The sequence below is a fragment of the Mesoplodon densirostris genome, chromosome 8 (assembly GCF_025265405.1).
Source record: "Mesoplodon densirostris isolate mMesDen1 chromosome 8, mMesDen1 primary haplotype, whole genome shotgun sequence".
NCBI classification, from domain to species: domain Eukaryota; kingdom Metazoa; phylum Chordata; class Mammalia; order Artiodactyla; family Ziphiidae; genus Mesoplodon; species Mesoplodon densirostris.
Genome location: NC_082668.1, coordinates 85,271,307 through 85,298,064, shown reverse-complemented (window position 1 = coordinate 85,298,064; position 26,758 = coordinate 85,271,307). Strand labels below are relative to the sequence as shown.

Sequence of the window (26,758 nt, the reverse complement as noted above, 5' to 3'; positions counted from 1 at the left end):
TCTAGACCTTTGGAGACCCAAAGTCCTGAGTTTGAATCCTGGTTTTGCCTCTTACTGGTTATATGACCTTGGGAAAATGTTTTAATATTTATAATCTTTAATTTTCTCATTTATGTGATTATAATACTTTATTTATAAAATAATAATAATTCATTAATATAATGATAATGATATTTTATATATCATATTATTGAGAGGAATAAACACTTTCTGCTTATCATCCTGGCATATAGTAAGTACTCAACAAATCAAACCTATTGTCGTCATCACCATCATGCTTTCAATGAATCAGCAGAAACAAGCCTTAAGAACAAGAATATTTAGAAACCAGAATGATTAAACTGGACACAGAAGACATAAGGGCAGACTAGGAGGATTCTAGTAGGAAAGTTGATGCTCTTTAATGTGCAGAGTTGATCACACTCAAGTTAATTAATGCCTTATGGCAAATAGAAAGTGCTAGTTTCCAACAATCTGCATGAACCAGGCAGAAGTACTATTTCACAGCCAAAAGGTCCCAACTTATGACTCTTCATAAATCATGAGAGACTCTGGACGTCTTTGCAAATGTCTGTATGAGATAATTTTACTTTTGCCGTGGTCCCAAACCACTTGGTCTTTGAAGTCAAAGAGTGTTTCTGAGTTGATCGTCTCTCTAAAATTTCTTATGAATATTCCCAGTCAGGATGTTTAAAACTCATGTGCTCTAAGTTAGCATTCTTCTTTCTATTCCTCACTGGAAAAAGGCAGGACCGTCTAGTTTCTAATTGTTGGTAGAGGTCCAGATCATGAAAATCAGTACCTTCTTACTGAGTTGACTGCATCACTGTGAATCCAAAAAAGACTCACCATGTTTCTTGTCTATAGCTACAATCCCAAGTCTGGGTGCTTCCTGCTAGTCTTCTTGATGCTGCATTATTTTAAAAATAACTCACGCAGTTATAGAGCTATTTCCCTTTGAACCTTCTTTGCTCAGTTTCTTTGAATCAAATTGTACCCGAATGATTCATAAGTCTTTCACTGTTGCCTTTTTAAATGAGTCCTTTGATGCCATGTCATGAATTAATGATGTTTTGTGATGCACTTTTCAGTCAAAACTTTGGAAGTCTTACTTTAGCTGCTACTGTATCAATTAAATACTTTTTCCTTTACTGATAAATCTTTAAAGAGTGAGTCAACTTGTTCCTTATTACCCTAAGAGTAGTCAGACCAGAAAAAAAGACTGGCTCCAAATTTTTGTATCAGTCTGTTTCCTTTATATTATCTTCCAGAATAACTTGTTGACCCACAAAACTTGTTTTGCAAAGATTGCCTGTGTTAATTTTCAAAGATTTTATTTATCTGAAATTTTAGTATGCTTTTCTATGTTGCTGTCTAAAGGTGATGCGAGCTGATAGGTGAGTTAGAGCTTCATAACCCTTCGATGCTTGTATTAGAGCTATAGGACTAGTGATACTTGGTTTGTAGGATTGATTGAAATAATAATATGTTTATAAAGTATCTAGCACATTGTCTGAAACACAGTAAATGCTAAACATATAGTCATTATTATCGTCAGCTTGATTCCATTCCTTCTAATAATACTAGAAAATATTATATTTTTCATGTAGGTCTTTACTGGCATCTTTGCAGCTGAAATGGTTTTAAAACTAATTGCCATGGATCCATATGAGTACTTCCAAGTAGGATGGAATATTTTTGACAGTCTTATTGTGACTTTAAGCTTAGTGGAGCTTTTTCTAGCAGATGTGGAAGGATTGTCAGTTCTACGATCATTCAGACTGGTAAATATAAACCAACCTTACCATTATATTCTATATATAAAGGGGTGTTTCTTTGGTTTTGCATTATTATTATTTAAAACTTTTGGAGGCTTGAATCAACAGACAAGATTAGGTCTCAATATCTAGTAAAATAAAGCCCATTCAGTAACATGCACTTAGAGCTCAAAATCACAGAGATATCTTAATTTTAGGACCTTGAAGACATATTCAGTTGTATGCTAGTATAATTGTAGGGTGATGATTTATATCGCAATAAGCTTATGGTTTATAGAATTTCAACCATTATAATATGTTCATTACTTTGTAGATTTGATAATTAAAGATTATACCCTCAAAATTGTTCTCTGATATCAAAAATATTAAAAAGTGGGCTTCCCTGGTGGCGCCATGGTTGAGAGTCCGCCTGCCGATGCAGGGGACACAGGTTCGTGCCCCGGTCTGGGGAGATCCCACATGCCGCGGAGCGGCTGGTCCCGTGAGCCATGGCCACTGAGCCTGCGCGTCCGGAGCCTGTGCTCCGCAACGGGAGAGACCACAACAGTGAGAGGCCCTCGTATCTCAAAAAAAAAATTTTAAAAATTAAAAAGTAAAGACTTCCTAATGCTTTTTTCCTCTAACATGTTAGGCTTCCTCCCTATGTCAGCATGAAAAAAATTATGAAAGTACCAGAAAATAGAATTAAGGATAAATTTTCAATTTAAAGGATATAATATCTGATAGAGGTTCTATAACAATCCTGAACTAAAATTACAGTTCCTTCAAAATTTGCGTGGTAATTATATGGTGGCAAGTATAACAAAATAACAGGAATATTGAGAGTAGATGAAAATGAAAAGTAGAAATAATCGATTTTAGCTAGGTAATAATGACAATATTTTAGAACTAAATTTTGGAACAAAATTCAAGATTGGAAACATTGAGAACTTTTTCATAAAAATTAATATTAAGCTTTGTGTTGACTTTTAGCTCCGAGTTTTCAAGTTGGCAAAATCTTGGCCAACACTGAACATGCTGATCAAGATCATTGGTAACTCAGTGGGGGCTCTGGGTAACCTCACCTTGGTGTTGGCCATCATCGTCTTCATTTTTGCTGTGGTCGGCATGCAGCTCTTTGGTAAGAGCTACAAAGAATGTGTCTGTAAGATCAATGAAGACTGCACACTCCCACGCTGGCACATGAACGACTTCTTCCACTCCTTCCTGATTGTGTTCCGAGTGCTGTGTGGAGAGTGGATAGAGACTATGTGGGACTGCATGGAGGTCGCCGGTCAAGCCATGTGCCTTATTGTTTACATGATGGTCATGGTCATTGGAAACCTGGTGGTATGTAATCTGATGTTCATACATTTTAAATTCTCCATAGAAAATTGTTACATGATGATATGATCAGTTACTTTTATAATTATACAATTAATTAGATCTAAAACTGTTAATTATAATGGAATATTGACTATTTTAATTCAGTGAAGAACAGAAAAGAAAATGAAATATTGTCTTCCTTTTTGTGCCAGATAACCTATATTTATATTTTTCACAATATTTATTTTAATGGAAAGTTTTCTATTTTATTCTTTCATTTTGATAGTGATGTCATATGAATTACATCTGTGGTTTTCATGTCTCTTAAGTGTTGATTCAAATGTGAAGCTATACTAGTAAATAGAATATGATTAAATTAACAATAACAAAAATGAAGTTATAATGGAACAAGGCAAATGGAAGGACTAGTCCTGCTCTGTTAAAGTCACATATAAGACTAGCACCTATAACAAGTATCAGCAAACAATATGGCCCATGGGCCAAATCCCACACACTGCTTGTTTTTGCATAGCCCTGCAAAACTGAAATGTTTTTTACATTTTTAAATTGTTAAAAAAATATAAAGAAAAATATTTTTTGGCACATGGAAATTATATGAAATTCAAATTTCAGTTTCCATAAGCAAAATTTATTGAAACACGGACATGCTCATTCATTTACATATTGTCTTTGTCTGTTTTACTCTGCACAAACAGGTCTGAGTAGTCTCCATAGAGATTCTTTGTCCTACAAAACCTAAATAATTTATTATCGGGCCCTTTTACAGAAAAAGTTTGCCCACCACTGCTCTATAGCATCTCTTTTACAAGTGATCTGCTTCTCCATTAGTGTTTTCCTAGCTTGTACGCCTTCACTGTTTCCTTCTTTCTTATACGTACCTGTTGGTAGGAATTTTCAAGCTTAGAGGCAGGAGATAATTGGGATAAGATGCTCTTCAATGAGTCAATTCAATTTTCAAAGCCACCATGTTGGTTTGGTTTAGTTGGTCAACCTAGCATCAGACTCTTCATCAGGTATCCCAGGAGGTTGTTTGTGATAATAGCCATATAGTTAGTACCTTCACTTCCCACTGGCTTGAAAATAAGTTGCTCATTTTTTTTGTCCTTGCAGCCCACATGCCAACTTGAAAGTTGCTAAGAGAGTAGACTTAAATGTTCTCACTACAAAAAAATTATGGTAATTATGAGACATGATGGAGGTATTCCCTAATATATAAGGATATCAAATCAACATGTTGTACACTTTAAACTTACACAGTGTTGTATGACAATTATCTCTCAGTAAAGCTGGAAAAATGAAATGTAATTAAAAATTTGAAGGAAAAAAAAAATCTATTAACTTTTGCATTGATTAGGGAGACTAAAGGGTAAAATGAGCCCTTGGCTTCCCATCAACATTCCTATTAAAACATACACATAAACAAACATGCATTTCATAGTGAAATATATTTTTCATTGACAATAAAAACCAAAATGAAAATAACCAATTCAGAATTCCTTAATGATTCATCAAATTGTTTTCTATGCTTTTCTTTTTCCCCTCCCTCTCAGATTCTTCTCTTAAACTAGACATATTAACACAGACATTTTTTTTTAAATTTTTATTTATTTATTTTTATTTTTGGCTGTGTTGGGTCTTCATTTCTATGCGAGGGCTTTCTCTAGTTGTGGCAAGCGGGGGCCACTCTTTGTCACGGTGCGCGGGCCTCTCACTGTCGTGGCCTCTCTTGTTGCGGAGCACAAGCTCCAGACGCACAGGCTCAGTAGTTGTGGCTCACGGGCCTAATTGCTCCGTGGCATGTGGAATCTTCCCAGACCAGGGCTCGAACCCGTGATACCTGCACTGGCAGGCAGATTCTCAGCCACTGCGCCACCAGGGAAGCCCAACACAGACATTTTTAACTTGTGCTTTTCTACTTACATTTCTGAGAAATTGTTTTATGTGTGACCAAAATCAGGGGTGAGTCCCTTTTCCTCAGTTTGGTCTAATTTTGATTGTTTAAATATGAGGTAGATGTTTTTGGCCATGAAGAGACTTAAATGAAAGTTTATTTAAATTATCTTTTTGTTTTTTATATAAAACACTTTTAAAATATGATTTACATATTTTTAGCCCTCTGTAAGAATTCGTTTTTTTTTTTTTTCTTTCCACAATGTTCAGTTCACCTGGACCCTTACCTCCAGGAGGAAAAACAGAAATAGTTTGCACACAAACAGAACTTTGCTTCAAGTCAGAGTTGTCTTGACCTGGAGTTGTCCGGGGCGAAAATGATTGGCAGTGAAGCCACCCAATCATAATGCCATTGTCTCATTTGAATTGGGTTCAATGGGCAGGTCTTTTTCTTTGTTTTAAAAGCTTCATTAAGGGACTTCCCTGGCAGTCCAGTGGTTAGGACTCCATGCTTCCACTGCAGGGGCCACGGGTTTGATCCCTGGCCAGGGAACTAAGATCCTGCATAACACACAGCGCAACCCAAAAAAAAAAAAAAAAAAAAAGCCTCATTAAGTTGCAAGTTGGCAAAATTCTCAGACAGAATATTTTATTACAGGAGCTCTGCAAGTATTAATGTGTTCCATTTGTTGTAATAAGTGACATTTATCTCCTGGGAAAAGTGAACACAGATCTTGGCTTAAGTTACCTTCAGCACAATAGACACTAATCACAATTTTCTTGTTCTACTTGTTTCTCACAGGTAACAAATATCAATTAAAGGTAATGTTAGGAGAGCTATGTCGACCCATAAAAGGGAATTTGGACAAGGGATTCCTGCTGTAGAAAGGAACTTAGGAATGACATCATGGTAATGGTGAGGGAGCATTCTCTTTGCTCCTCATACCCTTTAAAGGGTATGGCTGACCTCTGCTCCCCAGAGTTCACAGAAGCTCAGACATAGAGAGACTGATGAGGACTCTAGCTTCTCCTCTACACCTATCGTATGTTCTTATCTATGGGTGAAAAAGTGCAGGGCTCTTCATTGCTGGTTTGGATTTTGGCCTGTATTTCAGAAAACTGCACTTATTTTCATTTTTATTTCCTGTCTCCCTTTTTCTCCACACCCTATCCCCACCCTGACATAGGTCCTCAACCTATTTCTTGCTTTATTATTGAGCTCATTTAGTTCAGACAATCTTACAGCAATTGAAGAAGACACTGATGCAAACAACCTCCAGACTGCAGTGGCTAGAATTAAGAAGGGAATAAATTATGTGAAACAAACCTTACGTGAATTTATTCTAAAAGCATTTTCCACAAAGCCAAAGATTTCCAAAGAGATAAGACGAACAGAAGATCTAAATTTTAAGAAGGAAAACTACATCTCTAACCACACACTTGCTGAAATGAGCAAGGATCACAATTTTCACAAAGAAAAAGATAAAACCAGTGGTTTTGGAAACAGCATGGACAAATACTTGGTGGAAGAAAGTGATTGTCAATCATTTATTCATAATGCCAGCCTCACAGTGACAGTGCCAATTGCACCTGGGGAATCCGATTTGGAAATTATGAATACTGAGGAACTTAGCAGTGATTCAGATAGTGAATACAGCAAAGGGGTAAGATTGTTTTATACACATTTTGTTTCATGTTATTAACTAGTATGAAATGAGTTAAAATTTCAGATTTTTTGCTGTCCTAAGTTTATTCTAATATTGCATACTAATGAGTAGTTTGTGTGTATGTGAATTTATACTGTAGCTTCCTGAAGGTTCATATGGTAAGGTTTTACTTACTGGTTCTTCATAACTGATATAATCCATTTAGCAAAATTTGAAAATACCAGGTATCTTTAAGTCTTCCCTCCCTTTATCCCCTGTTTGTTATCAATCGTAAAGTCATATACCATCTCCTTTCACAGTGTCTGTTGAATCCACAGCTCCTGTTCATCACCTTTGCCTTTGCCCTCTCTACTTCTTGCCGAAACCATTCCACATGGATTCCCCACTGGTGTCTCTGCCTCCATTTTCCATCTACTCTAATCCACTTGTTTGATTAATTTTACTTAGGTTCAATCCTAATCATACTTCTCCTTTGAAGTATCCTTGATCCCCAACGTAGATTTGAATTGTGGACCATACATAAAGCCTTCACACCATGGCCCCAGCCAGCTGACCAGCTGTCTCTCCTGGGCTTCCTAGGGCTCCTATGCCTGAACCAAGCCAGTTTCCTTCTGGGCCACATACACTCACAACCTGCATGATTTTGCTTGGGGTTTCCTTCTTCAGTCAAAATCCTAAACATGTACTTCAAGACATAGCCCTCAGCTTCCTCATGTGTAAAATTATTAGCCCTTACAGCATAGGGTTAGGTGAGGGTTAAATGAATTAACACATGTAGAATGCTTAGGACAGTACTCAGAGTGCTCAAAAGTGGTAGCTGTTGCATCATTCCTAGTTTCTCTTCAAACAGATATGATCTCATTTTGAACCCCACACAATTTTATGCCTTTTCCTAGATTTATTATTTAGCCTTGTATCTTAATTTTTTTGAGAAATTATTATATGCATCAAATGGTACTGTAAACTCATTGAAAGTGGGAAACTTTTATTAAAACTTTTTTTGTATTCTCCTTCCCCACACCTGGTTGCATATATTCAAAGCATTATTGAGCTGTATTTTTATTAATATGGAATATAATAATCATAAGTGAGTTTTATCACAAAGCATTTTTTATGGCATCTCTTTAAAGTTTTAAGATATCACTTTAAAATATTTTTCCTTTCTCTAGGTCATATTTGAAAGTATTTGACAGGTATTTCCCAAACATCTTCTATCTTCTTAACCTTATATTAAGACCTATCCTCCATGAATTTATAGTAGATTTTGGAACAAAGATACACAGCTCTGTGTCTGTGTATGTGTGTGTGTTTGTGTGCATGCACACCATACAACCAGTACTAGGTGCAGAGTAAATGCTCAATACTTACTTATTGAATGAATAGATGATTAAATAAATTATGAATATATATATTTTAAGTAGCCAAAAAAATTATTTCCAAGATCGCAAAGTAAGGAATAAAATATTTTAATTTTTATTTTAAAAACCTTTACATGGAAGAAGTAATCCAAAATTCAAAAGATGTGGTTGTTTTGGCTTGAAGGTAGAAAATTAGATTTCACATACCCCACTCAGGAACAGTAATCTGGGTCTAGTCTCATGTGAAAATGAAAACTAATTCAATTACCCATTTTTCTGCCTACGAAGATTATAGTTGTAAAACCCTAACTGCCTGGCAGACTTTCTGAATAAGTTTGAGATTCTGGGTGTTAAAGCACTTTGGTAGCTTGATTTAGTTTAACAAATACTGCTTTCCTCTTAATATTTGGGAGGAGTCATTTCTTACCTGGTCGTTTTTTCTTTGCTCAAAGACTGTGACTCTCCCTACATGGATCTCCTTAGTCGCTGGCAAAAATCATATTCTTAGTATGTTGAATTATAACATTGTAAAGGGACTATAATAGACCTGCCCCATTTAGCACCGCATTTCCTAACTGAGAAAGCCATTAAGAGGAAGCGACTTTATCTATAGTTATAAAGCTGGTTCAAGGCAGAGCCAAGACAAGAATCCCAGTCTTGTTATTCATAAGTCTACCCTCCTTCTCCTGTCTTTGTCTATTTCAGGGATAAAACCCACATTCCTATTGGGATTAATACCCAGTTTGTCTCCCCTGGGATACTGAGCCATGCTTCTGAAGAATTTACATACCCTGTAGTGTCCAGAGGAAGTTTCTGATGTCATAGTATCCAGCAGTCTTTTATAATTAATGATTTAGTCTATAAACTATTTGGTTACTGAAATAGACTATTTTAACCATCCATAAAATTACTCTGCCACCTAGCCCATAAATCCTTCCTAAAAAGCGTGAAATTTAGTGCACTTAAACTGTGTTATCCAAAGACCATTTGATGGTAACATTTTAATATTCTTAATTATCATTGGGTTTTTTTTAATGAGATTATAGTCATAACTACATGAGAAAAAATACACTTTTTCTAATTCATATCTGTGGTTTACATGGTATAATACTCAGGAGCTTGAGGCTACCTCATAGGTTGTAATAAGAAATACATAAGCTAGTCTCTTTAAATCATTTAGCACAGTATTTGAGTTGGTAAGCCCTAAAAAAATGTTAGGTATTGTGTTTATTATTGAATTCATCATCATTATTAGCCTCTAAAAGTTCAGATATTAAATTATGGATTTTGAAAGTTTATCCTTCTACATAAGACATTTTCCATGGCATATCTCAAAATGTGTCATCTTGAGTACATTCAAACCTACTTGACTATGTACTGGATTTGAGAAGTAATGAAATTTCAAGCTCTACAGGAAATTTGTTAGATAATATTAAGCTGTTGCCAACTGTGACACCCTGTGTCTAGAGCCTTTCTCTCCAGTAGCTTGAGATTTAAATGTTCCTAGTTATGACTTGTTGGTTTTATTTTTCAATTTGGACCACTAAAAAAATGCAGATTTCCTTATCACCTAAAGTGGTTCTAACGCCCTGCCAGGCTAACCTCCCTGCTCTAATTCCCCTAATCTTCAGCTCTTACTTGAGTTCCCAATTTTTTAACTGCTATATAACTTTCTTATTTTTCATGCCTCAGATATCTTTGAAATAATGATTCCATGTTCTTGATGAACCTTGCCCAAAGAGGCAAATCATGATTAGCCAATGGAAAATAATGCCCAGTTGAATATATGTAAGTTATTTAAGTCTTAAGCACTACCTTGGAGTATGATGAAGAATGCATCCTCTGGAGATAGAATACTTGCATTAGATCCTGTATTTAATATTTGCTAATAACTCCATGATCTTGAGCAATTTTAAAAAACCTCTGTTTTTTTCTAGTTTACTTGTATGCAACATAGAATTGTAATAAAGATTGAATGATTTAGATAAACAAGTGCCTGTTGGAAAATAAGTGCCCAATTAACAATTATCATGGGTATGATTAGTAGTCATGTACACACTGTAAGTAGCTATTTGCTACAGGTTAAATTTTAGTGTGTAAAGACAAACATAAGAGCTTGTTACAAATGCCTGTTCTGGTCCATATCCTCCAAATTGTCTCTGCCTAAGCCTGGATGCAACCTCAGAATCCTTACCAGCAGGGTTCTCAGGGGCCACTGTGCTGGATTGAGTTTGCATAGGAAGTGAACCTAAATTCATCCCTCGTTTATTTTGATCCATGTTTCTGAGAAATCATTTTCTTTATTCAGGGGCTGGGGTATTTTCCACTTTTACCTGTTTAAGAATCTGCATTTTGAACAGGGGGAAAGAATATCTTTGACCTTTGACACCTTTCCCTCTTTCCCTTTCCCCATCCAAAAAAAAAAAAAAACAAATCCACCCTCTCTTTCATGTCCTAGCATACTTTTTTTCCCATTGTATTTTATGGAGACTTTCTGTCCTCTTCTAGTGTCAGCTCTCAGATAGGCAGGTTTCCATGTTCTGATAGACAGATATACACTCCAGATTGAAGTCAAAATATTTTGTAATCAAACACCTTACCAGCAAATGACCAAAGAGATGAGTTCAAATAAGGTGTTGAGTAACATATCTTAAAGAGTTTTGAGGCAATATTTGGCAATAGAACATCAGCATTTCTCTGAAGATAGAGTCTGTCTCAGAATCGAAAAAGACATACTGTCATCTCAAGGGGACCCATGAGAGTAAGACTCCTGTCACGGATTCTCAGAATACACTCTAAACTGATGGCCCCTCTCAGAATCAGCCTCCACCTGAGGCAGCCCTCTAAGCCCTAGGCAAACATGAACACACTGCAGATTTTCACCATTCACAATGAAGTGCTTCATTATTATGAGCCTCAAATGAAGCATGAAATGCACCCATTCATTCAATAAATATTTATTGAGATCTACTATGCTCCAGGCACTGTGCTAACCATTGCTTAGAGAAAAAAAAAAATTTTTTTTTTCACCCAGCTGCAGTAATTCAATGTGATTGGTGTCTGGCTTAACTAAATTCTTAAGAAGTGTAGTTTTTTTCTCTTCTTTAAATCATGCCAAATCTCAAAATTGAAAGTTCTAAAAAACTAAATTAATAATTTTTTTTAAAATGGAGAGCTCTTTCTTGGAGAGGTAAAGAGACCCTTTGTTTTCAGTTATTACAGATTACTTATTTATTTGCTTTAAAGATTAAAAAAAAGAGCCATTTTACAGAATTGCAACGTTGATTTCAAAGTGTATGTAAATTTGGGGGAAAAACGTTAAATTTATCCAGTTTACTGCTCCGAATATTTTAAAACATAACAGCCTCATGTGATTTTGGAGTGGTTAAACTCTGACAACTTTCAGAGAAGCTACTAGCTGTGAATCTAATACCCCAAATCTTCTTTACTGCTCTTTTGACAAATGTATCTATTATCAAGCCTGGCTTAAGTGAATTTGCTCCTGTTGTGTACTCAGCAGAAAGGAAAACATCCTGTGTAAAGTTTTCCTGCACAGAAAGATCCCCTATTCATTCCTCCTCCAGTCAAACACAGAAACTTTAATCAGCTTTACTCAGTAGTTTTTTAGTGTTTTGAAACACTGTCTCCAAGTTGTGATGGAGCTAGCTGAAGTCCTTGAAGAAAGGAAACCAATGAAACCTTCAAATCTTACATAATCAAACTTCTAACCTTCAACAGAGTGTCATTTAAAACACTGCAAACACAGTTATGCAAAATTTTTGTTCTTAAAGGAAGCAAAGTCCATTCACTTTGATCATTGTGAGAGAAAAAAATTGTGAAGGAATACATGAGTACATATTCAGTAAACTGTGGCTATTCATTTTTTCAACTCACATTTCCTAAGCACCTGCTTTTTGCCTTATGCCTGCTGACACTAGAAAGATGTCATCGGTGTACTCATTTCCTCAGTAGATGTAGGCTCAGGGTCTTCTTGCTTTCTGGCACTGTCTTAAGTGATAAAGAGTAAAGCAAGGTCCCTGCCTTTGAGGAGAAACATGTATGGAAATCAGAAATTATAATTAAACATATAAAAAAGAATTAACATTTTTAGAAAAAATATTGAAGCAGGATAAAGATATGGTTAATAATCTTGAAAATAAACTGGAATACTTCACAGGGGAGATGGCACTTGAAGCGGATTTTATGGTAAAAAGACAAATCATCAGGAAAGAGAGAATGAAAGAGAGGGAGCCGGAAGAGAGGGGGAGGAAGGGAGGGAGACAGAGACGGAGACAGAGACACCCTTCTGGTAGATGTAATGGGCCCAGCATGTGGAAGCATCCAGATGCACAAAAGCCCATTAAATACACACGAGGATGGCCTGCTGGGAAGTAGTAAGTGACAGAGGTAAATTGGAGCCAGATAGTAAATGGCTTGAATTACCATGGGCAAGAGATTGAAATAGGTTTCTTTTTATTTAACAGAAAGAGGAAACTTTGTCTTGTTTTGTTATACTTTGTTGTTAGCAAACCTCTGATTTTAAAGAAAGTTTGGTTGGGGGTGTAATAAAGGGGAGAGGATGAAAGGCTATTGCAGCCATCCGAAGCACACTTGATGAGGGCTCAATCTAAGGGAGTGATGGTGGCGTGTGGGATAATGGTAAGACACCACAAGTTAAAAAATAAGGGCTCAGGGTCTGGATATGTGGGTGGTGAGCCGTTTCAAGGGGTATATTCATTTCCTGTGCCTGTCATAACAGAGTATCACAAACTTGGGGCTTTATACAACAGAACTGTATTCTTAGATAGTTCTAGAGGCTGTAAGTCTGAAATGGAGGTGTAGGCAGGGCCAAGCTCTCTGCAGGCTCCAGGGAGGATCCTACCTCACTTTTTCCTAGCTTCTGGTGGTGGTACTTCATCCTTGGCCTCCCATGTGTAGCAGCTGCATCACTCTGATCTTTGCTTCTGTTGTCACATGGAGTTCTCCCTATCTGTCTCTGTCTTTTCATTTTATAAAGACAATAATTATATTAGATTAGGGCCCACCCTAGTGAATTCCTCTCAATTTGACTACATCTGCAAAGACCCTATTTCCACATAAGGTCATATTCAGAGGTACCAAGCATTAGGACTTCAACATATCTTTTATAGGAGATACAAATTAACTCATAATCAAAAGTTTTGGCTTAGACGACTGGATGGATATTGATGCTATTAAAAATATACAGGGTGGGGGGAGGGAAGAAAACTTGGGGGGTAAGATAGAGACAGAGTTTAATTTGGGGACATCTTAATTGTGAGCTATGTGCAGTATAGCTAAGTGATGTTGAGCAGTAGGTATTTGGAAGTTTTAAGAAGATAAGTCAGAGTTGTAGACAGATTGGAATTTTGTATGTTAATTTTGAGGTCAGGTTCCCTGGGAAACCAACACTGAGTAGTGTTCTCAGGTTCAGCACCTAACACCTGTAAGAAGTGAGGGAAGTGAGATGATTGCACAGAGGGAGAAGCTGAAATGCTCTGCAGTTGCACCAGAGGCCTCAGCTGACCCTGTAGACACCTCTGGCACTGGAATGACCCTTGGGAGTAGTCCCAAGTTGAAGCAAGGGGTCAGGACTTTGTGTGCTCCACACCAGTCCATCACTGGATACAGGCTCCCCCTCCACTCTTCCAGGCCAGGGGAGGGGATGTAACCTTGAGTAAGGCAGCTTCCTTCTGTATTTCAATTCCCAGAGAGGGACTCAGCTGTGAGCCTTCAGCTGCCAACACTCCTAGCAGGTGGAAGAATGAGTGGCTTGTCTGAAAGGGGGACTGGGGCAGTGCACCACAGCATCCACTGCAATACAGGGACCATAGAAAGGAAGAGGACAAGTGATCAACTCACCACTTGAGAAGTGGACACAAGAAAGCACCAGAGAGACCAAGGAGAAAATGTATACATTAGCCACTTTCATATAAGCTATATAACTTTCCTCCTTAAAACAACCCAGGAAAGTGGATAATATGAATCTATATTTACAGATGACTAAGATGCTAAAAGATTAAGAAATGGTGCTGGTTAGTCACTGATGTTTCTAGGGTTCTTTTAAAATTTGAGCTCCAAGCTTTAAGCACCATAATACATATCATAGGAAGGCAAGAGAGCGGATAGGAATATAGTTATTTTCTGTTATATCTCTGTAATGTTGCAATTCAGGATCAGATTTTCTGTTCTGATGGTATTGTGCATTTGCTGATTCGTGTTCAGTGTCTAATCTTCCTTAATGTTAATTTATTAGCTGATAGTTTACTTTGATAATATAACAGAGCAGAGCAAAGTACAGTCCATAGAGAATAATAAACCAGTCCATTGAGGATGTATTAAGTAAGGGATTATATCAGGTCGAAGGCACATGAAAGGAGGTGGCACCTAAGCTAGACCCTAAAGGATGGAAATCATTTCATTGTGTGAATGTGGTGGAGAAGGAAATCCCAGGCAGAGGAACATTCATGTTGTTCATCTGATTCACTCATTCATTTATCCATCCACCTATTCATCTATTCAGTATTCAATTTTTGAAAGCCATCATCTTTGGAGAAACTTAAATGTGCTTACTTGTTATTAAATTCATTCCTTTTATTGATTTTATAAAAAGTTGTTTAAATATTTGTAGTCATCAAGGTTAAATATTTTATTTATTTTTAATATACGTTGGTTTTAATTACATTGTTATTAGGTCTATCTCTCCTTAGATTTTTTCTGAAGTTTTTTCCACAAAGAGGCAGTTGCAGGCAGTTTAGATTTCTTCTCTTTACTGCGTTTTAGAAAATATAATAATCTTCTCCAGAAATGCATTTGATTTGGCAAGATTTAGGGATTAGTTTCAATTATACCTTTGGGGGAAGCTGACATTTGATCGTATCTTTTATGCATAGATTCTTGCAAAAACAAAACAAAGCACCCCTACAGAATTTTACTTAGATAATTTCTTTTTTGCAGATTGGTTCCAAACTATTTGAAATTATTTTCATCTTCATTGGATTTGTTCTTGTGTCTAAAAACAGTGAAATTTTGGTCTGACATTTAAATCAATATTTCTTAATTTTTATATTTTGATAAATTTGAAAACATTCCTTTCCTGTAATGCTGTTTGAAATGTCAAAATTAAAAGTAGATCAAGAAATGCTAGGATATGCTTCAAAAACCACATACTCTCAACTCTCACCTCATTCCAATATTGAGGATCACTTATTTTAAAATGTTTGTTATGAAGAGCAAGCAGAATGCAAAAGATTGCTGTCGGACATTATATCAATAGTGTTTAAATTCATCTCCTAAATAACAGAACTATATAACTGTTTAGCTCATTATTTCTAAATCTATGTTGAATGATATTTAATCTTATTACTGTGTTTCAAATATATTGCTTTGCGTTGAGCATGTAGCATGCATTGTCAAATATAACTAATTTCTACTTACAGGTATGTGACTTTAAATATTTCAAATCAGTTGATTAAACTGTTCCATCATGCTGCATTTACAGACTTCAGTACCTGACCTTCTTACTTCTCACAGGGGTAAAAACAAACTGGATCCATCAAGGATGCAGCTCTGTGCTTTTAACCAGGCACAGACATATGTGACCACTTTTACACAGGTTACCTAAAAAAAAAATCATACATATGTATATGATATTTTTTTTCAGTGTCATGCATGCTGTTCAGCTACAAAATCTCTCTGCCTGACCCATTGCAAGAAAGTTAAAACATATACAATTTTTCCATAGATAAATTGACATCACAGCATGTCACTGGGGCAATTCCATCGTTTTTTGTTACTCTCTTGCTTAATTCCTTGATACATCTCTCATGTCCTTAGGTGATTTCAAGTGCATGATCTATAAATTTTATTGGCTGGATTATAAAAGTTAGTATGTAACAGAAGCCACTGAAGCAGCATTTAATTAAAAAACCTCTATCAACTTCCCCTCGTAATTTAAGCTATACAGTTGACCCTTGAACAACAGGGGTTTGAACTGCGTGGTTCCACTAATACTGGGATTTTTTCAGTAGTAAAGAATACAGTACTACACGATCTGTGGTTGTTTGAATCCACGGATGTGGAACAGAGGGTGCTGAGGAACGGTGGGTGTGGAGGGCTGACTACGAGTTATAATCAGATTTTAGACCTCACGGAGGGTCGTGCCCTGACCCCCATGATGTTCAAGGGCCATCTGTATATGTATAGATGTATGTCATACTAAATTGTCAGGTTTATTGCAATAAGAGTAGAGTTTTAATATTCTCACCATAATAACAACAAGGAAATGGTAATTATGTGAGGTGAAGGATGTATTAACTAACCTTATTGTGGTAAACATTTCACAATATATACATGTATCTAATTATCACATTGTTTACCTTAAACTTACACAACACTGTATGTCAATTACATCTCAGTAAAGCTGGGGAAAAACTAAAAATTGTCACCTTCAAATTCAGTAAATTAAAACTCAAGAAATAATTTTTGTGGGAGAAATATTTCAGGCATAAACATAAAATTCTTGTAACAGGAAAGGACCTTTCTAGTGTTAGTCGTGTATTCACAGGTAAGGAAATTGAGACTCATACAGTTTCTGAGTACACATGTAGAAAGTTGGAGACAGAGTCAAAGTACCCAGCTTCTAGGCCAGACTTTGAGTATGTTTTGAAATTATTTTAAGCACAGTGATAACTAGGACTTTATTTCTTTAATTAATTCAGTAATATTTGATTTTTATTTGGCAGTATATAAAATGTATCAATTAATAATTTACTGGGCTCTGCCAATGAAGGAATGAGTTGTAAATGCCTGAAATGATTAATTTGATTCCAGAAGCAGATTTACACACTGATGAGAATAAGTTTCTGATTATGTACATTTGGCCCTCTGTATCCATGTGTCCTGCATGTGCAGTTTCAACTAATCGGGATTGAAAATATTCGGGGAAAAAATTCCAGAAAGTTCCAAAAACCACAACATGAATTTGCTGCACACCAGCAACTATTTACATGCATTTACGTTCTATTTACAACTATTTACATAGCATTCACATTGTATTAAGTATTATGAGTAATCTAGAGATGATTTAAAGTATAAGGGAGAATGGAAGGATGTGCATATGCTATATGCAAATACTACACCTTTTTATATAAGCGACTTGAGCATTTGCAGATTTTGGTATCTGCTGGGGCCCTGCAGCCAACCTCCCAGGATACCGAGGGATGACTGAATATATTTCATGAGGAGATAGATATACATGTTGCCTCAAGAAAGATAAGAGGTTTAAATGGAACATATTATGAAGTGAACACTAAACCTGTCAATAAGACATGAAACACTTTCCCTAAAATTAGAAAGATTAATATGGATTGCTGTATCTGGCTAACACGTATAAAAGAAATATACTACTCAGATATAATATCTTGTTTTAATTTTAGTATAACCTGTTGAATGAATGAACTCTAAAATTCCTTGGAAGGAAAAAAATCCACATTAATAAGAATCTTGCCTTTTTAATATTTAATGCAGGTCATATTTTCAATTTCTCTGTCATTGTTAGGATGTTTGTATTATTGTTTTCCATTTACAATGATGAAAGCAAAACTCTATCCTAAAATTGATACACTCTAGGAATAGTAATGATAGGAGTTTCAAATTTAAAAAGAAACATATAATTGTTCTAGTTTACTTGCAGTTAATTTTAAAGGTGGTCCTAGGTAAAAGACATTTTTCTATTTCAAATTGATGGTGATTTACAGGCAATATTTTAGAGAACCCTTTTATTCCAAAATGCAGTAAATTTCCTCCCCCTAGAACCTAAGTAAAGATGTACACATATACAATAGTATCTATGTACAGCTGAAACACAATTTTTGAGAAAACTGTTTCTAGAAATATATATGAGTGTGTATGTGTGTGTGTGCTTAATTCCTAAATTATTATAACTTTTTTTTTTTTTTTTTTTTTTACCAAACTACTGTTAGAAAACATGAGGTACATATTAAGGGGTGGTCATTCTCCAAATAAACAAAAATTCAGTTGCAAAAAATTGACTTGAAATACAATAATTTTCTTTGGCAGAAGCTACCTACATAAAGGTTAGGAAAAATATATTCTATCTGTGCCAAATTTTATTTTACATTGTGTTTGCAGTATTAAAAGCCCAGGTATTTAAAAACTATTGGAATCGTTCCAATTGGAATTGTTCCAGTTGGAATTTCTTTGCTTGTCCTTCCTCATTATGGGTAGTTTTAGGGAATACCGTTAATCATTCAGATGTACAGGTAGTTTGTTTTTTGTCATTTCCTTTTTTATTATAAATACTATTTAGTGACCTTGAGTCATAGAGTATATGCTTTTACCTCACATTTTCCTGTCATGTTTGCTTGTGTTCCAATCCGTATTTACCTTCTTGGAGTTTCCTAGCAGGCCTCAAAAGTAGAACTATTTAAGTGTTCGTTCCTAAAGTTTTTAAGGTATTCTTTCTGATTTGACCCACTGTATTCCAGCTATTTAAATAACTGTTCTCTGCAAATAGCAGTTCCGTGTTAGCACACAAAGCCTTTGACTACCAGTGGTTGCTTTACCTTTCAAGACCTTACTGGTGAATGCCATTTGCCTTTCCATTAGAAAGAAGTTGATGATACTGTAGGATCTGGCTGAGAAATCTATAGCCGGTCGGATCTTATATGACCAAACTTTGCTGCATTTGTTTGTTTTCATATGCAAGATCTTGATCTTGATCTTTCAGTCACATAAATTTTCCTGTTATTGAATAGAAAGTACCCTAGGTAGAAGATTCTGGGAAAACTAGGAACTTTCAGTAAACTATTTGCTTTATTTTGAATTCCGCTGGTGGTGACTGCGATTTGACCTCATTATTTCTCCATCAAAACTAATACTATAAACCATTTGACCCTGTGATGGAATTGTTAAGTAGATTTCCTCCTGAATGAACAACTGTTCCCAAAAAGCCTACACAGCTTCTCCAGTAGCAATAAAACACTAGGAAAGGAAAAACTCCATTTTCTTGCCCTTTATATAAAAAAGTGCTGGAGTTTTAGTTGCCCATAATGTGAGAAAAGAATTTACTCTAACTAGTAAATAAACTGTTTTCTGCTAACTTAAATGGAAGTGAAATGAAAATCTAGACCGCAGAGAGGAAAAAAATATTTAATTTTCCATTGATGAAGTGTATCTGGAGTACTTTTTAACTTTGGGCATTGCCTTTTTTTTTTAACATCTTTATTGGAGTATAATTGCTTTACAATGTTGTGTTAGTTGCTGCTGTATAACAAAGTGAATCAGCTGTATGTATACATATATCCCCATATCTCTTCCCTCTTGCGTCTCCCTCCCACCCTCCCTATTCCACCCCTCTAGGTGGTCACAAAGCACAGAGCTGATCTCCCTGTGCTATGCGGCTGCTTCCCACTAGCTATCTATTTTACATTTGGTAGTATATATTAGTCCATGCCACTCTCTAACTTCGTCCCAGCTTACCCTTCCCCCTCCCTGTGTCCTCAAGTCCATTCTCTATGTCTGTGTCTTTATTCCTGTCCTGCCCCTAGGTTCTTCTTAACGACTTTTTTTTTTTTAGATTCCATATATATGTGTTAGCATATGGTATTTGCCTTTTAAAAATAATTTTGAGAGAAAGCAGAATTCCAGAGAGACTGGAAAAGGATTTGAGGGACTTTGAGGGGCCCAGAAGCTAAATCATGTAAAGAAACTAAATATCATTACTCTCAAAAACAAAAAAAAACAAAAAAAACCCCACAAATGGTAATACCATAGGTAATCTTTAGTTTTAAAAGGCTGAAAGGGGTAGTGTTTGCATTTCTTCAGAAGGCAAAAAAAGAGCCTAACAATTGCAAGGGAGAGGAAAGCATATTTTGGCTTTAAAATTCACGTTATCCCATAATAGAATGGTAAACTTGGAAAAACATTGGACTTCTCTCACAAAGCATAGTAGCTATCTGTGGAATTCCTCTGTAAATGTTCTTTGATCCTTATTCTAAACTTTACCATTTTACTCCTCATTATAGATTCAGAGCCCTCATTATTGACATCAATTGTAAAATTAGGCTATAAAATTAAAAGATGGGTTTAATTGATTTGAATCTAATAAAAGTCTTTCTTGTTTATTGGCATACAGTGGAGCTTAGTGTATCACTACTGTCTCCCATAATTTTTCTGCCCTTATATGCCCATCCCTTCCTCTTGATTTGCTTCTTTCAATCTTCTTGCTGTCCTTTGGGTTTTTTTGTTTGGACATTCAGGTGAAATAACTATTCTAGACTCTGCTACTCGAAGAATACCTTTCTTGTGTTGTGTGAAGCAAACAGCCTTATAGCACGTACTTTAAACATGACATCTTTGGGATGTTTTCAACACCAACCATCCTCTTTGAATAAGGCTTTTGTTGAGTTCTGTGTTTTCTACAGTGCTGCTATATGTTGATAGTGTTTTTGATTTTGAGTGCCAGATGGTCAAGTTATTAGACAATCCTACTTCATACCTCTCGAAATAAATGACCAACTAACATTAACCACCATCCATACTAGCATCAAATAGGCTTACAATGAGATCGCCTATTTCAGGAAATGACAGTAACAAATTTGTAAGTGACCAGCCTAGGGTAGTTTTTCATATGACACCTATATTTAACAGAGTTTCTACTTATATGCAGTGTTGTAGAAAACACACCTTCAAGACAAAAGGAGATCCATGAAGAATAATTAAGCTTTAATTTGATCATATTTTCAATAGTGAAATAGCTACATAAGTTTATAATCAAGAGTAGGATGTTTCAAAACTACTTCAGTGTTTTATGGATGTTCATTGAAGAATATAGAAAGACATGTCAAAAAGTACATATATATAGTATAGTAATTACCTAAAGGAAATAGAATCAGGGCGAGAGTGGAGGGGACTTGTATTTTTCATCACATGCTATTGTACATTTGAAATTTTTGAATCAAGTGTATAGGTTTTATTTAAAGGAAAGAAAGAAAAAAATTAGAAAGTACCTACAGTCAATACCATATTATTTAATAAAAAGGCAGGAATACTAACTATAGCATATTTCCTATTCTATACTATACTAGTGAGTCTACCTTTATGGTCCTATTTTTACACTTATTTCTATTTATATGTAGACCACCAAAGATTAAAAATTATCTTTGTTGACAAGCAAAGAAGTAATAGACAAAAAGTATATTTCACATTTTACTAAAAATAAAATCGACGTGAAATTTTAAAATGACCTATTTATAAAACCAGAAGGGAACTTTTTCATACTGAAGTATTTATTTCACTGCTCTTAGTATAGTATAATTATTCTTCCATTTCCAAAATCACAAGAAAACTAATAGTAAATGATTGAGTATACAGAAATGAAAATAATCATATAATTAATTATATAAAATGATACAAATGATTGACTTGATCTTCACTGTATACTAAACAAGAATAAAAGAAGATTCAGTAGTTAAATCTAGCAATGCCTACTATGAAATTTAAAAGAATTTACCTTCAAGAGAAAACCTTTGTAATAGATGTTAACCTTTCTATTTAAAAATATCCTTTCTGGACCCTGTTAAAGAAACTTCTGCTTTAGTAGGTATGAAGTTTAAAAGCTGAATAGATTAAAACTAAACTGTCTATATTGCTAGGACATGCCCATAAATATTTAACATTATATGCAGTACTGAAATAGCTACTTGTGAGTACTTAATGCATTCCCAGGAAAACATTGAATTCCTAAAAACATTCTAAACATTGAATTTGGCTTGTGATACAAATTATAGTTCATATTAAATATTTTGATAATTTCTGTTCCAATGAGGAATAATTTTGAATAACTCATTTATGATGTAAAATCCGAGCCAAACTCCGAATTTAATTGACAAAAAATTGCCATAAAAGTTATGGGGGGGGGGAAGGCTTCAATGGCAAGAATACACGTCATAAAATCATCTTAATTTTTACTTATAAATTAACTTGGCATAAGTCTGCTTTGTTAATGCTCTTTTAAAGAGTGAGAAAACCAAATGTTGAGGTTGAAGATGCTTTCATTAATTTAACATAAGTCAGGGTTCTTCAGATTTGAAACATTTTATTTAAAAGTTGTTACAAGGTGAGAGAAAATCATTATAACTATATCCTAGTTGTCAGTATTTTGGCTAGTAGCAGGGAGGAGCTTTGTATTCTATCAGCTATTTCACCCACTGCTTTTCCTCAAGGTCCAAGCCAATAACTTTTTTTTCAGCATGGAAATGTTTGGTCTCATCTCCACAGAATCATAGTGCCTTGTCCTTCAGTTCCCTAGTGACAGTTCACTTGCAACTGAAAGGTCAAGAATTGAGGACATCAAATAATTGTAGTCTTTTAGATATGGTACTTAAAATGGGTTTTTGTGTTAATTGGCACAATAGAACATATTAATAATTATAAGTTTCCCCATTGTTTCCTGGAGTAATATATATTTTGAAACCTTAAGTCTTACAGGATATTGTCTTACAATTAATTTGTATTTGCTTTATTTTAAAGTAATTTTAGATGAATTCAATCAGTTTAAATAACATGCTTCTTAAGTGAAATTTCATATTGATACTGTTAATGACATAATATTTTAAAACCCGTCGACTATGTGGGAATAATACTTCTATGCCAATGTAGATTAGAAGTAGTAATTTAATAGAGTGTTCATAATGCTTTACCTCAGTTATACAAACCACTTTGCTTACATCATTCCTTATGTTCAATTCTTATCAATGCCTTTTTTACCGATAGTGAATACTGTGTGATAATAATAGTGCTGAGAATTTAATGTGGTACCCATAAAGTATACTTTTAGCTTCCAAAGTCATTCTCTAAAAGTTAATATTTTAGTTTGGGCCTATGATCTTAATGCAAATCAATAGATTGAAGAATCAATTTAAATGAGTATTTCCTCATTTTTAGCACTTACATTTGTTTGAAGTATTCTTAGAAAAAACAAGTAAAGCTGTAATCTTATTAAGAGAAGTACATGCTATAATAACTAGTAGTTTTCAATATTCACATGTCGTTTAGCAAATGAGAATGAAAATTGAACTCTTCCATTGATGTGCTGCTCTACCCCTTATAAAATAATATTAGGAAAATTTGACACAGTTTTGCTACAATTGCTGTGTGTATTTTATCTAAAACTTTCTGTGTATGTGTATGTGTGTAAACATCATGTTTGATCACAAAGTTCTGAGTGGGAAAAATTTGTGTTATGATCAGTTTTATGATCATAATGACAATGAATTCATTCCTCTCATGTGTTGGTCTGCCATGTTCAATTTCATGGAATCTTTGTTTCAGAGTTTGCATGTGATGCTCACTTTAGTAGCCACTATCTCTTGACATTATAAATAATATTTATGATCTCTTCTACTGTATCCTGAAATTCTATCACTGAAATAGGTGGTATTGGACAAGACAATTGCTATGGTCTTTGACATTTTGATTCCAATACAGTATTTGACTCTTTTTGTTTTGATGAAAGGCCTTCTATCTATATCATCCTGATACATATTCTCAAATCCAAGTGTTAATAGAAAAAATATGTTTGGATTTCATTTTACACTGATTTTATTCTTTTTAAAAATGTTAAGTACCAACAAGCTTTTTCTGCCAGTTGTCAGATCTGACCTTTCAATTATCAGGTGTTGGCAATTTGGCACTTGTATATTATTTCTATCAGGGTCTTGGTTGTTCTAAGATAGTAATTATTGGTGTATACAAATTTATATTAAACATAAAACAAAATAAAAATGTGGCCAATACTTTGCAGATGTTATAGTTTACATAAAAATATTACCTTAAGACTAATTCTGTCCATAACTTGTTAGCATACTAAAAATAAGGAAATGTATTTTTCACAGGATGTGTAGATAGAAAGATCAAGCACAGATGCATTGTAAGGTGACCTGACCTCAATGTATGTTTATATGTTTTTATGGCCATCATACTGTTAATCTTTTTTCATAACACTTTGCATGACTCTGATTATCAAATATGGTTTTAATGCAAGATTTGAATGAACCCTAAATGAACTCTCTGGTGGGGTGGTGAATTTCTTTTTAGAGGCTGAACGGATCGAGTTCCTCTGAGTGCAGCACAGTTGATAACCCTGTGCCAGGAGAAGGAGAGGAAGCAGAGGCTGAGCCTGTAAATTCAGATGAGCCACAGGCCTGTTTTACAGACGGTAAGAGAAAAATTGAGACCTCAGTTAGCAGCCATTTATTAGTGTTTTGGCTTTGGTCTTAAAACCTAATACTTACTGGGGGTTGATGAGTAAAAAGTCAGAAGACTCTGTTCCATGCTGATTCAGTCATGGCTCTGTGACTAAGGGCAAGTTGCTGGAGCTTTCTAAGCTTCAGTTTCCACACTTATGATATGCTACTAACAGTAATTTATGACAAAGACGCTGTTATACTATATAGCACTCTACTTACTGAAAGATGTTCATATTCTCCTTTAGATCCTTAATTCATGTTCCCAGCTCCATGGAACCAGTAAACAAATTAATGGGATAGATGGTACTGTTGTCCTTTTCATCAAAAGCTGGAGCTACTCTGTCAGGAAACCATTTGATACAGTTGACCATAGTCTGTCTCAAAATTCTTCCTTCCCTCGGTTTCAGAGGCCACACTCTATTTTTGTTCTTCTTTTACATCACTGAGAATTCTGAGTTTCTTCCCCTGTTTCTTTTAGTGACTATTTTTTATGCACAAACCTTAAATAATGACGATCCCCCACATTTTGATGCTTGGTTATCTACTTTTCTTATTCTCTAGCCCTAAGCGGTTTCATCCATGTCTGTGGTGTAAGCAACCATTTTTGTGTTGTTGCTCTTAAATCTTTATCTTTACCCCTGACTTCATTCAAGTTCCAGCTCCCCATTGCTCATTTCCATCTGTTCTTTAAACAACAGTTGAATAAGTTCAAAACAAACTTCATTGGGGTTTCCACATGTAATCTACAGCTTCTTCTAGTCTCTATCACATTTAGTGACGTCATGATCTATCTTGCCTCTCAAGCTAGACTTTAAGTCAGTCCTAACCTCTCCCTTTCTAGCCACAGGTTGATCACAAAACACACAAGTTGATCAGAAACGCTGGAGATAGGGTCCGAGTCCTTCAGGGGATTCTGATGCACACTAAAATTTGAGAACCATTGGTAGGATAAAACCTGAAGTCCTTAACTTGGCATGTAAGGCCCTTTACATTTGGCCTCAGTGTCTTATTTTATAACAGTGCCTCTTTTCATTCCTTTTCACTTTCTATCTTACTGAACTTCTTACTACTCCTGGAATTTTTCAGGGATTTTATTCAAAGCAGTAACTTTGAACTTGACTTGGGAAAGTATGCAGTTTTCTAAGCAAGTATTGTGTCATCTAAGTAAAAACGCAAACCTAGAGTAGGGTTACAATGTAATACAATAATTTATTGTACAAGCTTTGGAGCGTGATAAATATGTGTTCTAACTGGCCTACTGCTAACTCTCTATGAGACCTTGAGCAAATTTTAGTCTTGTACCTCAGACGCCTTATCTGTAAAATGGGTACATTTTACATCCATATCATAGGGATGTTGAGATTAAATGAGATAGCATTAATAAATTAATTAGCACAGTACTGTCTTTCAACTCCTTCTAGTTTCCTTATTGTTTTTAAAGTATTTTGTTAACAATCTTATCTAGAAGCAATGGTAGCCTTGATGCTAATGACTCACGATCTACTCATGGCCTTAAACTCTCAGCATTTGTGTTTTTTTGTAGAAATCACTGACTCACTTTCATTCTTCAAGATTTTCTCAACCAGTCTCCTGTAACACTCATGCAGTAAACAAAATGACCAGCAAATAAAGATATCTGCAAACTACAATGGATGCATGAATTCTCTTTAAATAAACGCCAAATGTCATTTTTTGTGTGTGTGAGAAGCAAAAAAGTGTGACACCCAATTAATAGAAATTTGTGTTAGCTCAAATTAGTACCATAAGCAAAACACATGGAGTTTTCTTTAGAAGTGTTCATATTAAAGGCATTTAAGAGTATCATCATGTATTTCAGCATCACGATAAAATTAAATTGTCTAGTACCATGTAAACTTAAATTTGTACAGATGCTACCAAGATTTCTTCCACACATTTTATGAATGACCCTGACTTAAAATTCTAGGATAACCAGAAAGAATTTGGGCTTATCAAACAAATTATGGCTCTATATCAGAAAAGGGCTTTAGAAAAACTTAAACCCTCTGCAGAAAGTATTAATGCTAAGCTATTTCAGACTGTAAGTGCTATCTTACTGAGATCAAACTTTACAAAGCTATTTTAATCCTATAAAACACCAATGAGAATACTTATATAATGACTTTGAGATTATTCATAACTTCTAATTTGAGTCTAGTATATAAGAGATATTATAGAAACACATTTTCACTGAATTGTGGTCTTGACCACTGAAAATTTACTGAGAACCAAAGTTTCAGTTGTACAAGATGAATGCATTCTGGAAATCTACTGGACAACAATATGAGTATAGTTAACAATACCATGTTGTGTACTTGAAATTTGCTGAAGGTAGATTTTAAATGTTCTCAACGCACCCAAAAAGAAGAAATTGGTAACTATGTGAGGTGATGGCAATTTAATTAACTTGACTGTGGTGATTATTTCACAGT

The 26,758-nt window shown here is 35.1% G+C and overlaps 1 protein-coding gene across 4 annotated transcripts in view; it reads left to right on the top strand.

Moving 5' to 3' along the window:
- Positions 1-26,758, top strand: part of SCN9A (sodium voltage-gated channel alpha subunit 9) — an 84,094-nt gene that overhangs the window by 28,415 nt on the left and 28,921 nt on the right. For all 4 annotated transcript variants that reach the window (XM_060106755.1, XM_060106753.1, XM_060106754.1 and 1 more), the window contains exons 14-17: positions 1,611-1,784; positions 2,751-3,107; positions 6,182-6,658; positions 24,157-24,277. In XM_060106755.1, coding sequence (XP_059962738.1) covers positions 1,611-1,784; positions 2,751-3,107; positions 6,182-6,658; positions 24,157-24,277 — 1,129 coding nt within the window. The remainder of the gene's footprint in view (positions 1-1,610; positions 1,785-2,750; positions 3,108-6,181; positions 6,659-24,156; positions 24,278-26,758) is intronic.